Source organism: Oncorhynchus clarkii, unplaced genomic scaffold (assembly GCF_045791955.1).
Source record: "Oncorhynchus clarkii lewisi isolate Uvic-CL-2024 unplaced genomic scaffold, UVic_Ocla_1.0 unplaced_contig_13842_pilon_pilon, whole genome shotgun sequence".
In the NCBI taxonomy this organism is placed as follows: Eukaryota; Metazoa; Chordata; class Actinopteri; order Salmoniformes; family Salmonidae; genus Oncorhynchus; species Oncorhynchus clarkii.
Genome location: NW_027259273.1, coordinates 20251 through 35824, shown reverse-complemented (window position 1 = coordinate 35824; position 15574 = coordinate 20251). Strand labels below are relative to the sequence as shown.

Genomic DNA, 15574 nt, shown 5'->3' with positions numbered 1-15574 from the left:
GTATGTAAGTACAGTATGTACATTACATTGAAACACACTTCATGTTTTGTACAAAAATCTTTAACTTGAGTCGAAAATATAATTAAATAGTTGACACCACTATTATACCATGTGAATAATTGTACTTTTGTGTGTCTGTTTCCCTCTATCCATCCTTAGCTCTGGCAGGTGTTTGAATTGGAGGATGAGGAGATGGAGGCCAGCATGCACTTCTCCGCCCCTCTGGATGACGGTACCCTGGTGGACCTGAGATGGATCAGGAGCCTCACCCTTCACACCCTTGAGCTGCTCTACCTCGAGGCTCGCTGGGAGACTCTGGCTCACCTCGCCCTGCTCTTCAACTCACACACACGGTAGGTAACATCCCTCACACACACACTCTCTCTCTTTTGCTCTAGCTCTCTTTCTCACACTCTCTTTCTCGCTCGCTCTCTCCCTCGCTCGCTCTCGCTCTCTCTCTCTTGCTCTCTTTCTCTTGCTCTCTCACTATCTCTCTTGCTCTCTCTCTTTCTCGCTCTCTCTCTTAATCTCCACACACTCACACAGACACACTACCTTTCTCTCTCTTGCTCTCTCTCCCTCTCGTTCTTGCTCTCCAAACACACACACACACACACACACACACATACACACACACACTATCTCTCTTTCTCTCTTGCTCTCTCTCTTGCTCTCCATACACACGCACAGTCGACCCTGCTCTTCAACTCACACACATAGTAGGTAGTTTCCATCCTGTCACAGGGAGGTGTGCGTGCCTGCCTGCCAGTACTGTCTCTGTCCTGTATGTTGTGCATCCCAGAGAGCGCTACACCCACATGATCACTCCTATCCTGGTCCACGCTCAGAGGAGACTGCTAGAGAGGATCAGCTACTTCGGAGGACCTCCGGTCCCTCAGCCACACTTCATCAAAACACAGAACGTCACTGGAGAGAAGGTTAGAGGGAATAGACACAAACTTTTACCACCCAATGAACAGGGTGTCATACTTGAACTCAATGTCAGGACACTAATCCATTCCTAAGGCTTACTGTGGACTAGAGGATAACTCTGCTTCTATGGGGTATGGTTTATAATGAATACTGTAGGGACAGAATTGAGACTACTGCTGTGTGTTAGGATGCTGTTTGTGTGTGTACAGTGTGTGTTGAACAGTCTCTACCCCTGCGTGTCAGATCACCTGTAAGAACTATGCAGGGAGACAGCTGCTGAATTGCTGGACTCCCCCTGCTGTGCCTGCCCCCAGACGAGGGTGCAACACTCCCACCAACCCAAACGCTGAGCTCCTCGAACGCTCTGGTACGGGAATCCAGTAGCAGCTGGAAATCAATCAGTCAATCAATGAATCATATTTTATTGCTATAAGTCGATAAGCCTAGCACTATTGATATAGGCCAACCTTATTATGCTATTTATTCCAGGGCTTGACATTAACTTTTTTATCTCTTGTCCTTTGGACAAGTAGGACTATTTTTTTTTACTTGTCAAAGTTCAAGTCACTTGTCCCTCCAAAAATGTAAATGGTATTTAACACCATTTCTACGTCATTGTATAATGCAAGGAACCACTTTACAAAATAAAATGCATTAGTAGGCTACACTCTGCCTAATGGTTTCTGATGCATATTCAAGGAGAAGTGGGTAGCTGTATCCCAATATGGCGACATAGTATGGGCTGGTGGATGTGTCGAATGGAAAGTAGTGGGTTTGTCGAAAGGAAAGTAGTGGGTTTGTCGAAAGGAAAGTAGTGGGTTTGTCGAAAGGAAAGTAGTGGGTTTGTCGAAAGGAAAGTAGCCGGTTTTTCGAAAGGAAAGTAGCCGGTTTTTCGAAAGGAAAGTAGTGGGTTTGTCGAAAGGAAAGTAGTGGGTTTGTCGAAAGGAAAGTAGTGGGTTTGTCGAAAGGAAAGTAGTGGGTTTGCCGAAAGGAAAGTAGTGGGCGTGTCGAAAGGAAAGTAGTGGGTTTGTCGAAAGGAAAGTAGTGGGTTTGTCGAAAGGAAAGTAGTGGGTTTGTCGAAAGGAAAGTAGTGGGTTTGTTGAAAGGAAAGTAGTGGGCGTGTCGAAAGGAAAGTAGTGGGTTTGTCGAAAGGAAAGTGGTGGGTTTGTCGAAAGGAAAGTAGTGGGCGTGTCGAAAGGAAAGTAGTGGGCGTGTCGAAAGGAAAGTAGTGGGCGTGTCGAAAGGAAAGTAGTGGGTTTGTCGAAAGGAAAGTAGTGGGTTTGCCGAAAGGAAAGTAGTGGGTTTGCCGAAAGGAAAGTAGTGGGCGTGTCGAAAGGAAAGTAGTGGGTTTGTCGAAAGGAAAGTAGTGGGTTTGTCGAAAGGAAAGTAGTGGGTTTGTCGAAAGGAAATTAGTGGGTTTGTCGAAAGGAAAGTAGTGGGCGTGTCGAAAGCGCTCTGCTGTAGGTTAGACTGTTTGATTGAGCAGTGCAATCAAAGTAGTGCAACTACCGTACCGCAAGAGTTTGAGTGAATGAATTTGCGTCGTATTTCACTGTTGGTTTTACACAAATAATAATTGTAGATTTTCAGTTCTAAAACTGACAATTGTTTATTTTTGATTAAAAGTATGATGATGGGTGTACTGTTGATACGTTGTATGCGTGTGTTTACTGTGACTGTCACCCTGATATTGGATACAAGGTAGCTACTTCTCACACCGTTGCCGGACAATAGTGCTTGTCAAGTGGAGGCGAAGGGCACTGGGTCTCGGTGTTGTTGCAATTCACGCCCTACCCATTGAGGAGTAGACCGTATGTGTGTATCAAAGTGACATCTAAATGGTTATTAATATTAGTTATTTATTGTGTAGACGGTTATCCTACTTAAAATTAAATCCAGTGAGAGCAAAAAATGGCCACGTTAGCTACATGACCGTGATACCCAGTAGGAAGCGCTTCAAGTCGGCAGGCATGTCGATACAACACTGGTGCACTGGTCGCTGGCTTATTGACTCGTTGTGCAGCCCAATCAGCCACGGTAATTAGCATGTCTCAAAATACAACACTTCCCCTTTAAAGCTCCCCTTTAGGCCTATAAAATATTGCAACATTACAATTACAAAACTAGTACTTTTTATGTGTTTATAGAATAATTCCATCCAGGGCTCGAAATTAAGGGTGTCCTGTTGTCCCTGGGACGATAACAAATATGATTACAGTTCAAAACAGACTCTGGGACAGTTCTGGGTCGACAGATCCAAAATTCATACAACCACTGCACATTAAACTATTTTAAAAAAGCAATGAGGCTGATGCAACATGATCAAGTTTTATTTCTTCATATTATAAGCTCAACAATGCGCAAATGGCTGTAGGCTACGTGGGAATGTTCCAAAATGCAATTAGCGGGAAACACCTTTCTCAAACGTTTGAGCAGTTTCATGTAACAGAGATAATATCCATTAGAAATGAAGAAAGAGGTGAGATCTAACTAGCAACTACCATCTAGCATGGGTTACTTACATTGCGTTTGGAAAGTATTCAGACCCCTTGAATTTTTCCACATTTTGTTAAATTACAGCCTTATTCTAAAATGAATACCCCACAATACATTCATATTCAGACCCTATGCTATGAGACCTGAAATTGAGCTACGGTACATCCTGATTCCGTTGATCATCCTTGAGATGTTTCTACAACTTGATGGAGTCCCCCTGTGGTAAATTCAATTGATTGGACATGATTTGGAAAGGTGTCTATATAAGGTCCCACAGTCGACAGTGCATGTCAGACCAAAAACAAAGCCATGAGTCAAAGGAATTGTCCATAGACCTCCGAGACAGGATTGTGTCGAGGCACAGATCTGAGGAAGGGTACCAAAAAATGTCGACAGCATTGAAGGTCCCCAAGAACACAGTGGCCTCCATCATTCTTAAATGGAAAAAGTTTGGAACCACCAAGACTCTTCCTAGAGCTGGCCGCCTGGCCAAACTGAGCAATCGGGGGAGAAGGTCCTTGGTCTGGGATGTGACCAAGAATCTGATGGTCACTGACAGAGCTCTAGAGTTCCTCTGTGGAGATGGGAGAACATTTCAGAAGGACAACCATCTCTGCAGCACTTCACTAATCAGGCCTTTATGGTAGAGTGGCCAGATGGAAGCCACTCCACAGTAAAAGGCACATGACAACCCTAAGCACACAGCCAAGACAACGCAGGAGTGGCTTCGGGACAAGTCTCTGAATGTTCTTCAGTGGCCCAGAACTTGAACCCTTGAATCTCTGAAGAGACCTGAAAATAGCTGTGCAGCAACGCTCCCCATCCAACCTAACAGAGCTTGATAGGAGCTGCAGAGTTGAATGAGAGAAATTCTCCAAATACAGGTGTGCCAAGCTTGTAGCGTCATACCCAAGAAGACTCGAGGCTGTAATCGCTGCCAAAGGTGCTTCAACAAAGTACTGACTAAAGGGTCTGAATACTTACGTAAATGTAATATTTCTAAAAACCTCTTTTTACTTTGCCATTATGGGGTATTGTGTGTAGATTGATGAGGGGAAAAAAACAATTCAATCCATTTTAGAATAGGGCTGTAACGTAACAAAATAGAAAAGATCAAGGGTTTTGAATACTTTCTGAAGGCACTGTACATGACTAATGAACTTAAACGTTGATTTGAAAACCAATAGAACACGAGAAAAGTTCTGGTTTCAATGGCATATTAAGTGTTTACAAAACAATGCTGACCGCCTCCGATTCAAGGTGGGTGATATACGGTGCACCAATGGCATGGTCCTTCACTCTCCGGGCTATATTTATGTCATTAAAAGTCTCATTAAAGTTTGGCTACATTTTCTGAATGTCTGCATTGGTTTGGACAATATGTGTATATCACCTACACCTTGACATGTAGGCTTTTTTACTTACAGTATGTACATGTAAGTACAGTATGTACATGAAAAATAGATAGAATAAATATAATATTATTCCAATGTTTGCCTCTCAATTATTTTCAGAGTAATTGTTTGATATTGAGATTTTTTTGTGATTTGTTTTTCTATATTCTTCTTGGCCAACAATTTTTTTTTTTTTTTACTTCTCCCGGACAAGAGGACAAGCGTTAATGTCGAGCCCTACATTCAACCATTCATTTTTTCATTAAATCATCAGTCATTCTGGTCTGTGGGTATATTGATGTGTCGCCTTAGTCATATTGCCATGTGTGTGTGTGTTTTGGTCTGTTGTAGAGGTGCGCCGGGCCATGTGTGTGGTGTGTGTTCCTCTGGATGTGGAGGATACACTGTGTTGTTTCAGGGAGGCCCTGGAGAAGGGCCATCACACTCTGCAGAACTTCCAACACAGCCGCACACTGCTACTACTGCTGCTGGCACACACACAACCCTGTGAGTACATACTTTCTATCTCACTTTGCTGTGTGTTTGTGACTCTGGCCTTTAATCAAGTACATTTGCTCATCTCCTGCGTCCTTCTCGCCTCCTTTTAAAAAAGGTAAAAGTTAATCAAGGAGATTCAGCGAGTGAACGTGGATGGAAATGCGCTTGAAATGAGACGGTCCTTCTCCACTTGCACGTCATTAGGCAAATTAAGTTTACAGAGGTGGATCAAAACAAATTAAGTTAGAAATGTTAGACATTTTATAGATAAATAGCGTATTGTTTTTAAACGTGTGCATATTTTTTTCCTTTATCAAAACAAAATCTGATTTAAAAGGGGTGTTGTAGATTTAAAAAATAGGATACATATGAATATCCTCGATGAAAGGTGGCTATCGAGGAGGGGAGGACACTCTTTCGTTTGCCTACTAGCGAATTGACACACTCCTCGACCACTCAACCACTTATCCGGGTTTCCGGGTCACAAAGGAGAAGGGACGGATGACTGTCTTTTTCCTAAACGAGATAACCCCTGTGTGTTGCTGAGTGGCGGGAGGAGGAGAAAGAGAGAGACAGCAGCAACCAAGCCGACTCGCATTAGTTACTAACTTTTAGCTGCCAAAGCTATGTTTTTATCATCCAATCTGATTATATAGTACCTGTTTTGACTGCATCAACCCGAGAAGAGAAGACAGTTAAGCTAGCTAGGTAGCTGGGTTGGCTACTCAAATCTACATAGGCTGCGCTTTCCCCCGTCCTCCACAACAGCAGCTCTAATCAATGTATTAAGGAACAGCCTACCTCTTGGCCCTTGGTTGTTGAAACATATCATTCTCATTTAACTTTGAATTCCGTCATTTTAATTGCATCTTCCATTGATCTCCTAAGTTGATTGCCACAACAGACACAGAGCCAGAGGCTAAGTGCCACTTTGGTGGCTTGTGATTGGCCGACAAAAACAAAAAGCTACACGCCCCACTCGTGAAAAACACGCGCCTCTCTCGGGTTCGTGTGGACCTGTGAAGACCCCTACTGTGTATACTTCTTCAACTATAACCATATTACATTTCCATGAATTAACATAGGTTTGAATGAGAACCATAGGAATACAGAGGTAGCTATTCAAAATGGTCCTGCTCCTTGGCCAATTAAGCTACAAGGCTAACTTGTGAACATTCAGGCTATCCTAACTTCAAATTCTTAAAAACATTTATCAACTATATCTACACTGAGTGTATATTAAGGACTCAAAACATTAAGGACACCTGCTTTTTCCATGACATAGACTGACCAGGTGAATCCAGGTGAAAGCTATGTTTCCTTATTGATGTCACTTGTCACTTCCTTATTGATCCACTTCGATCAGTGTAGATGAAGGGGAGGAGACAGGTTAAAGAAGGATTTTTAAGCCTTGAGACAATTGTGACCGACCGTCTCGATTCGATCTTATTTGAAATTGTGTTTTTTACATTGGATAAAAGTAAAGACTCTGAGCTAGAAAATGGTATATCATACAGTCGTGGTCAAAAGTTTTGAGAATGATAAAAATATTAATTTCCACAAAGTTTTCTGCTTCAGTGTCTTTAGATATTTTTGTCAGATGTTACTATGGAATACTGAAGTATAATTACAAGCATTTCATAAGTGTCAAAGGCTTTTATTGACAATTACATGAAGTTGATGCAAAGAGTCAATATTTGCAGTGTTGAGCCTTCTTTTTCAAGACCTCTGCAATCTGCCCTGGCATGCTGTCAATTACCTTCTGGGCCACATTCTGACTGATTGCAGCCCAATCTTGCATAATCAATGCTTTGAGTTTGTCAGAATTTGTGGGTTTGTGTTTGTCCACCCGCCTCTTGAGGATTGACCACAAGTTCTCAATGGGATTAGGGTCTGGGGAGTTTCCTGGCCATGGACCCAAAATATTGATGAGGTGCTCCATCATGCTGGAAAAGGCATTGTTCGTCACCAAACTGTTCCTGGATGGTTGGGAGAAGTTGCTCTCGGAGGATGTGTTGGTACCATTCTTTATTCATGGCTGTGTTTTTAGGCAAAATTGTGAGTGAGCCCACTCCCTTGGCTGACAAGCAACCCCACACATGAATGGTCTCAGGATGCTTTACTGTTGGCATGACACAGGACTGATGGTAGCGCGCACCTTGTCTTCTCTGGACAAGCTTTTTTCCGGATACCCCAAACAATCGGAAAGGGGATATATCAGAGAAAATTACTTTACCCCAGTCCTCAGCAGTCCAATCACTGTACCTTTTGCAGAATATCAGTCTGTCACTGATGTTTTTCCTGGAGAGAAGTGTCTTCTTTGCTGCCCTTCTTGACACCAGGCCATCCTCCAAAAGTCTTTGCCTCACTGTACGTGCTATTCCTGAGCAAGCTCTGGTGGTGCCCCGATCCCGCAGCTGAATCAACTTTAGGAGACGGTCCTGGCGCTTGCTGGACTTTCTTGGGCGCCCTGAAGCCGCCTTCACGACAATTGAACCACTCTCCTTGAAGTTCTTGATGATCTGATAAATGGTTGATTTAGGTGCAATCTTACTGGCACCAATATCCTTGCTTGTGAAGCCCTTTTTGTGCATAGCAATGATGACGGCACATGTTTCCTTGCAGGTAACCATGATTGACAGAGGAAGAACAATGATTCCAAGCACCACCCTCCTTTTGAAGCTTCCCGTCTATTATTCGAACTCAATCAGCATGACAGAGTGATCTCCAGCCTTGTCCTCATCAACATTCACACCTGTGTTAATGAGAGACTCACTGACATGATGTCAGCTGGTCCTTTTATGGCAGGGCTGAAATGCAGTGGAAATGTTTTTTTTTTTGTGTATTTAGTTAATTTGCATGGCAAAGAGGGACTTTGCAATTAATTGCAATTAATCTGATCACTCTTCATAACATTCTGGAGTATATGCAAATTGCCATCATACAAACTGAGGCAGCAGACTTTGGGAAAATTAACATTGGTGTAATTCTCAAAACTTTTGCCACAACTGTACACTACATTTGAGGAACAATGGGAAAGTAATTCTGCTTTGAAAGTTGACAAGACAGTTGACAAGTTGTTTTTTCAAGTTGACAAGACATGATGTCCCAGATGTGCTCAATTGGATTCAGGTCTGGGGAAAGTCCATAGCATCAATGCCTTCCTCTTGCAAGAACTGCTGACACACTCCAGCCACATGAGGTCTAGCATTGTCTTGCATTAGGAGGAACCCAGGGCCAACCGCACCAGCATATGGTCTCACAAGGGGTCTGAGGATCTCATCTCGGTACCTATCTCGGTACTTCACAGAAGTGTGATTGACTTGGAGTTACATTGTGTTGTTTAAGTGTTCCCTTTATTTTTTTGAGCAGTGTATATATTTCTGTACAGCACTTTGAGAAATCAGCTGATGTAAGAAGGGCTTTATAAATAAATTTGGATGATACATGGATGAACGCTTCTCCCTCTCTGTCACAGATGCCATGATTGCCCTTAGTTTGAAGATGTAATCTGGAGACAGGTGTTATATACAACAGCCTTCTGTGTTCTCTTTTCCACTCTCTCCGCATTTGCAATCTAACGCCTGAATTTTCTCCATCTCTTTAGCTATCATATTCTACTTCCACCGATTTCCTGATATATCTATTTTTGACCTACAAATACTGCTGAGTCTTATGTTATAGAAGGAAGCGTGCTACATGGCAGACCAATCCAAACGCATCACTCTGCATGTCCAGCCCATCCATTATCTCAGCCAATCATGGCTAGCAGGAAGGTTCATATAGCTTTTTCCATGGCTAAACCACCTAGGCTTGTGACTTAACCATTTTATTTGTATTTACAGATAGCATAGCAGTTTGTTATTAAGGTACATGAACGTTCACATGTTCCAGAAGGCATTCCTGCTAAAAAAAAATGTATATGTTACAATGCCTCTCCTGTGAAAAAGTGACGCACGACATAAGCCTCGTTTTCTGAAACGAGTCACAATAAAGACATGGATTGTGTACAGTGCATTCGGAAAGTATTAAGAAACCTTCCCTTTTTTCACATTTTGTTACGTTACAGCCTTATTGCTCCAGAGCGCTATTTCCTTCATCAATCTACACACAATACCCCACAATGACAAAGCGAAAACAGGTTTTTAGAATTAAACAACAGAAATACCTTATTTATATAAGTATTCAGACACTTTGCTTGCTATAAGACTAGAAATTGAGCTCAGGTGCATCCTGTTTCCATTGATCATCCTTGAGATGTTTCTACAACTTGATTGGACTCCACTTGTGGTAAATTTAATTGATTGGACATGATTTGGAAAGGCATACACCTGTCTATATAAGGTCCCACGGTTGACAGTGCATGTCAGAGCAAAAACCAAGCCTCAAGGTCGAAGGAATTGTCTGTAGAGCTCCGAGACAGGATTGTGTTGAGATCCTCAAGAACACAGTGGCCTTCATCATTCTTAAATGGAACAAGTTTGTAACCACCAAGACTCTTCCTAACAGCTGGCCACCCGGCCAAACTGAGCAATCTGGGGAGAAGGGCATGGTCAGGGAGAACTGACCAAGAGTTCCTCTGTGGGGATGAGAGAACCTTCCAGAAGGACAACCATCTCTGCAGCACTCCACCAATCAGGCGTTTATGGTAGAGTGGCCGGACGGATGCCACTCCTCAGTAAAAGGCACATGAAAGCCCGCTTGGAGTTTGCCAAAAGGCATCTAAAGACTCTCAGACCATGAGAAAACAGATTCTCTGGTCTGATGAAACCAAGATTGGTTGGCCTGAATGCCAAGCATCACGTCTTGAGGAAGCCTGGCACCATCCCTACGGTGAAGCATGGTGGTGGCAGCATCAAGCTGTGGGGATGTTTTCAGCGGCAGGGACTGGGAGACCAGTCAGGATCGAGGAAAAGATGAATGGAGCAAAGTACAGAGAGATTCTTGATGAAAATCTACTCCAGAGCACTCAGGACCTCTGACTGGGGTGAAGGTTCACCTTCCAACAGGACAATGACCCTAAGCACACAGCCAAGACAATGCAGGAGTGGCTTTGGGAATGTCCTTGAGTGGCCCAGCCAGAGCTCGGACTTGAACCTGATCGAACATCTCTGGAGAGACCTGAAAATAGCTGTGCAGCAACGCTCCCCATCCAACCTGACAGAGCTTGAGAGGATCTGCAGAGAAGAATGTGAGAAACTCCCCAAATACAGGTGTGCCAAGCTTTGTAGCGTCATAACCAAGAAGACTCGATGCTGTAATTGCTGCCTAAGGTGCTTCAACAAAGTACTGAGTAAAGGGTCTGAATACTTATGTAAATGTGATATTTCAGTGTTTTATTTTTAATACATTTGCAAAAAAATCTAAAAACCTGTTTTTGCTTTGTCATTATGGGGTACTGTGTGTAGATTGATTGAACGGAGTATGGTAGTAGGTGCCAGGCGCACCGGTTTGTGTCAAGAACTGCAATGTTGCTCAACAGATTCCTGTGTTTATCAGAAATGGTCCACCACCCAATGGACATCCAGCCAACTTGAAGCATTGGAGTCAACATGGGCCAGCATCCCTGTGGAACGCTTTTGATTCTTTGTAGAGTCCATGCCCCAACGAATTGAGGCTGTTCTGAGGGCTAAAGGGCATGCAACTCAGTATTAGGAAGGTGTTCGGAATGTTTTGTACACTCAGTCTATTTACATTAGCATAAATTATATAAAATGTTCTCATCTTAGCGAAGCCTAATGAAGACAATATACAGTTGTGAATGCTACACTATTTTTGTGGAAATGTATTCTTTGTCTTAACTGATTTCATTGCATGCTTGAAACTGTCTATGAAACTGACATCTGTGTCTCTTTGCCAGTGTTTGAGGTTCCATTCTGTAAGGAGAACAGTAGCAAGGCTCAGGGTCATGGCAGGGTGGACTTTAACGTGACAGTGTGCACTGCCCCGGCCATCGGCCCTCCAGACCTAGCCACTGAGGACTACAGGACCCTGAGTTCTATCTACGGCTGCCCTCTGCCCCCCAACCAGATACACACCGTCATCAACTCCTATAGCAACTCCATACGTAAGAGACATGACCCATATAACACTTTTATTTTTAATTGACATTTTATTTGTAAACTTTTTTACCCCTTTTTCGTGATATCCAATTGTTAGTAGGTACTCTCTTGTCTCATCGCTACAACTCCCGTACGGGCTCGGGAGAGATGAAGGTTGAAAGTCATGCGTCCTCCGATACACAACCCAACCAAGCCGCACTGTTTCTTAACACAGCCCGCATCCAACCCGGATGCCAGCTGCACCAATGTGTCGAAGGAAACACCGTGCTCCTGGCAACCTTGGTTAGCGCGCACTGCACTGTGCCCGGCCCGCCACAGGAGTCGCTGGTGCGCGATGAGACAAGGATATCCCTACCGGCCAAGCCCTCCCTAACCCGGACGACGCTAGGACCTCCCGGTCGCGGCCGGTTACGACAGAGCCTGGGCGCAAACCCAGAGTCTCTGGTGGCGCAGCTGGCGCTGCAGTACAGCGCCCTTAACCACTGCGCCACCCGGGAGGCCAACACTTTTTTTTACACACATTTTCATGATATCCAATTGGTAGTTTACGAACTTGTCTCATCGCTGCAACTCCCCAACGGGCTCGAAGGTCGAGACATGCGTCCTCCGAAACATGACCCACCACTCCACGCTGCTTCTTAACACACTGCTCACTTAACCCAAAAGTCAGCCGTACAAATGTGTCGGAGAAAACACTGTTCAATTTCCGACCGAAGTCAGCTTGCAGGCGCCCGACCCGCCACGAGTTGCTAGAGTGCGATGAGCAAAGGAAACCCCCCGGCCAAACCCCCCCCCCCCCCAACCCGGATGACCCTATTGTGCGGCGCACTATGAGGCTTCTGGTCACGGCCGGGATGGAACCCAGGCTGTAGTGGCGCCTCAGCACTGCGATGCAGTGCCTTAGACTGCTACACCACTAACATTGTTTTTTTAAAGCTATAGTCACAATCAGACTGTTAAACTGTTACTCTTCACCAATCCTTTGCTGTTCACTAGTCTACCTGTTAGCCTCACAATACCAGTAACTGATATTCCACTTGTATCTGCAAAGAAATGGTTGTGATTGATCCTTATGATTGTACTGAATATTTGTTTCTGGTTGTCTTTTTTAATGAAAGATGAGGGACACTGGACTTTTTTTTCTACTTCAATCTAGAGTACCTTCAGGCCAACAACCATGACTCTCTCAGGGTACAGGCGCTACATGACCTGGGAAACCTGCACTATTATAATGGAAACAGAAGGTAAGATATGACTGTACTCATAATGTACAGTACTATTTGTATTGTGTTTAATTTGTATGTCTACATGATTATACACAAAATTGTTGAATACCAACGTTTTTTCTGATTCTGTGTGATTCTGCTTGTAAACCAAGGGCAGCTCATTCCTACTGGAGCAAGGCAGTGGACTGTGCCCTGCAGAGCTCTGGGGTGCTAGACTCATGGGACGGGGTGTCATGGGGTACAAGTTCCCTCCAACACCAACCCACCCTGAAGCAGGCTGGAGTCTGGGGCTGTCTGCAGGGAGCTTTACTGACCGCTAAGATCGCACAGTGAGTCTGAGTAAAGTTTGTACCAACTTTAGTAGCTCAAATCAATCAAATCAAATGTATTTATAAAGCCCTTCTTACAGCTGATGTCACAAAGTGCTGTATAGAAACCCAGCCTAAAACCCCAAACAGCAAGAAATCCAGGTGAAGAAGCACTCGAAAGGCCAGAGAGAGGAGCCAGGCTATGAGGGGTGGCCAGTCCTCTTCTGGCTGTGCCGGATGTAGATTATAATGGCCAAGATGTTCAAACGTTCATAGATGAACAGCCGGGTCAAATAATAATAATCACAGTAGTTGTCGAGAGTGCAACGTCAGCACCTCTACCGCTCCTGCTGTCTCTAGAGAGTTGAAAACTGCAGGTCTGGGACAGGTAGCACGTCCGGTGAACAGGTCAGGGTTCCATAGCCGCAGGCAGAACAGTTGAAACAGGAGCAGCAGCACGGCCAGGTGGACTGGGGACAGCAAGGAGTCATCATGCCATCATGCCATCCTGAGGCATGGTCCTAGGGCTCAGGTCCTCCGAGAGAAAGAAAGAATTAGAGAGAGCATACTTAAATTCACACAGGACACCGGATAAGACAGGAGAAATACTCCAGATATAACAGACTGACCCTAGCCCCCCGACACATAAACTACTGCAGCATAAATAGATTCTCTGGTAGCTAACACAAGCATACAGTATACAGTGCATTTGGAAAGTATTCAGACCCCTTGACTTTTTCCATATTTTGGATACCGATTGTGGCCGATTACATTGCACTCCACGAGGAGACTGTGTGGCAGGCTGACTACCTGTTACGCAAGTGCAGCAAGAAGCCAAGGTAAGTTGCTAGCTTGCATTAAACTTATCTTATAAAAAACAATCAATCTTAACATAATCACTAGTTACCTACACATGGTTGATGATATTACTAGTTTATCTAGCTTGTCCTGCTTTGCAGATAATCGATGTGGTACCTGTTAATTTATCATAGAATCATAGCCTACTTCGCCAAACGGGTGATTTAACAAGCGCATTCGCGAAAAAAGCACTGTCGTTGCACCAATGTGTACCTAACCATCAACATCAATGCCTTTCTTAAAATCAATACACAAGTATATATATTTCAACCTGAATATTTAGTTAATATTGCCTGCTAACATGAATTTCTTTTAACTAGGGAAATTGTGTCACTTCTCTTGCATTCTGTGCAAGCAGAGTCAGGGTATGTGCAGCAGTTTGGGCCGCCTGGCTCGTTGCGAACTGTGTGAAGACCATAACAAAGACCGTAATTAATTTGTCAGAATTGTACATAATTATGGCATAACATTGAAGGTTGTGCAATGTAACAGCAATATTTAGACTTAGGGATGCCACCCGTTAGATAAAAAACGTAGCTGTTCCGTATTTCACTGAAAGAATAAATGTTTTTTATTCGAAATGATAGTTTACAGATTTGACCATATTAATGACCTATGGCTTGTATTTATGTGTGTTATTATGTTATAATTAATTATATGATTTGATAGAGCAGTGTGACTAAGTGGGGGTAGGCAGCAGTATGCTCGTAAGCATTCATTCAAACAGCACTTTCCTGCATTTGCCAGCAGCTCTTCGCTGTGCTTCAAGCATTGAGCTGCTTATGACTTCAAGCCTATCAACTCCCAAGATTAGGCTGGTGGAACCGATGTGAAATGTTTAGCTAGTTAACGGGGTGCGCGCTAATAGCGTTTCAATCGGTGATGTCACTCGCTCTGAGACCTTGAAGTAGTTGTTCCCCTTGCTCTGCTAGGGCCGCGGCTTTTGTGGAGCGATGGGTAACGATGCTTCGAGGGTGGCAGTTGTCGATGTGTCCCTGGTTTGGGGCAAGGAGAGGGACGGAAGCTATACTGTTACACTGGCAATACTATAGTGCCTATAAGAACATCCAATAGTCAAAGGTATGTGAAATACAAATGGTATAGAGAGAAATAGTCCTATAATTCCTATAATAACCTCAACCTAAAACTTCTTACCTCGGAATATTGAAGACTCATGTTAAAAGGAACCACTAGCTTTCATATGTTCTCATGTTCTGAGCAAGGAACTTAAACGTTAGCTTTTTTACATGGCACATATTGCACTTTTACTTTCTTCTCCAACACTTTGTTTTTGCATTATTTAAACCAAATTGAACATGTTTCATTATTTATTTGAGGCTAAATTGACTTTATTGATCTATTATATTAAGTTAAAATAAAAGTGTTCATTCAGTATTGTTGTAATTGTCATTATTACAAATAAATAAGTAAATAAATAAACATATAAATCGGCAGATTAATCGGTATCGGCTTTATTTGGTCCTCCAATAATTGTTATCTGCATTGAAAAATCATAATCGGTCGACCTCTAGTACCAAGCTTCTAGCATCATACCCAAGAAGACTCGAGGCTGTAATCGCTGCCAAATGTGCTTCAGCAAAGCACTGAGTAAGGGTTCTGAATAATTGTTTAACTGTTTTATCTTTGGCATAATGTGGTATTGTGTGTAGATTGATGAGGGGAGAAAAACAATTTAATCCATTTTAGAATGAGGCTGTAACTTAACAAAATGTTGAAAAAGTCAAGTCTGAATACTTTCCGAATGCACTGTATGTTCACTGAAACAATAAATAATCTGT

General features: G+C 43.3%; 1 protein-coding gene across 1 annotated transcript in view; it reads left to right on the top strand.

Annotated features, from left to right (window-relative positions):
* Positions 1-159: 159 nt before the first annotated feature.
* Positions 160-15574, top strand: part of LOC139399926 (cilia- and flagella-associated protein 54-like) — a gene marked incomplete at both ends in the record, with an annotated part of 33073 nt that continues 17658 nt past the window's right edge. The window contains 6 exons of the mRNA XM_071145056.1: positions 160-353; positions 803-938; positions 1177-1300; positions 11182-11388; positions 12540-12627; positions 12762-12938. Of these exons, the coding sequence (XP_071001157.1) occupies positions 160-353; positions 803-938; positions 1177-1300; positions 11182-11388; positions 12540-12627; positions 12762-12938 (926 nt within the window). The remainder of the gene's footprint in view (positions 354-802; positions 939-1176; positions 1301-11181; positions 11389-12539; positions 12628-12761; positions 12939-15574) is intronic.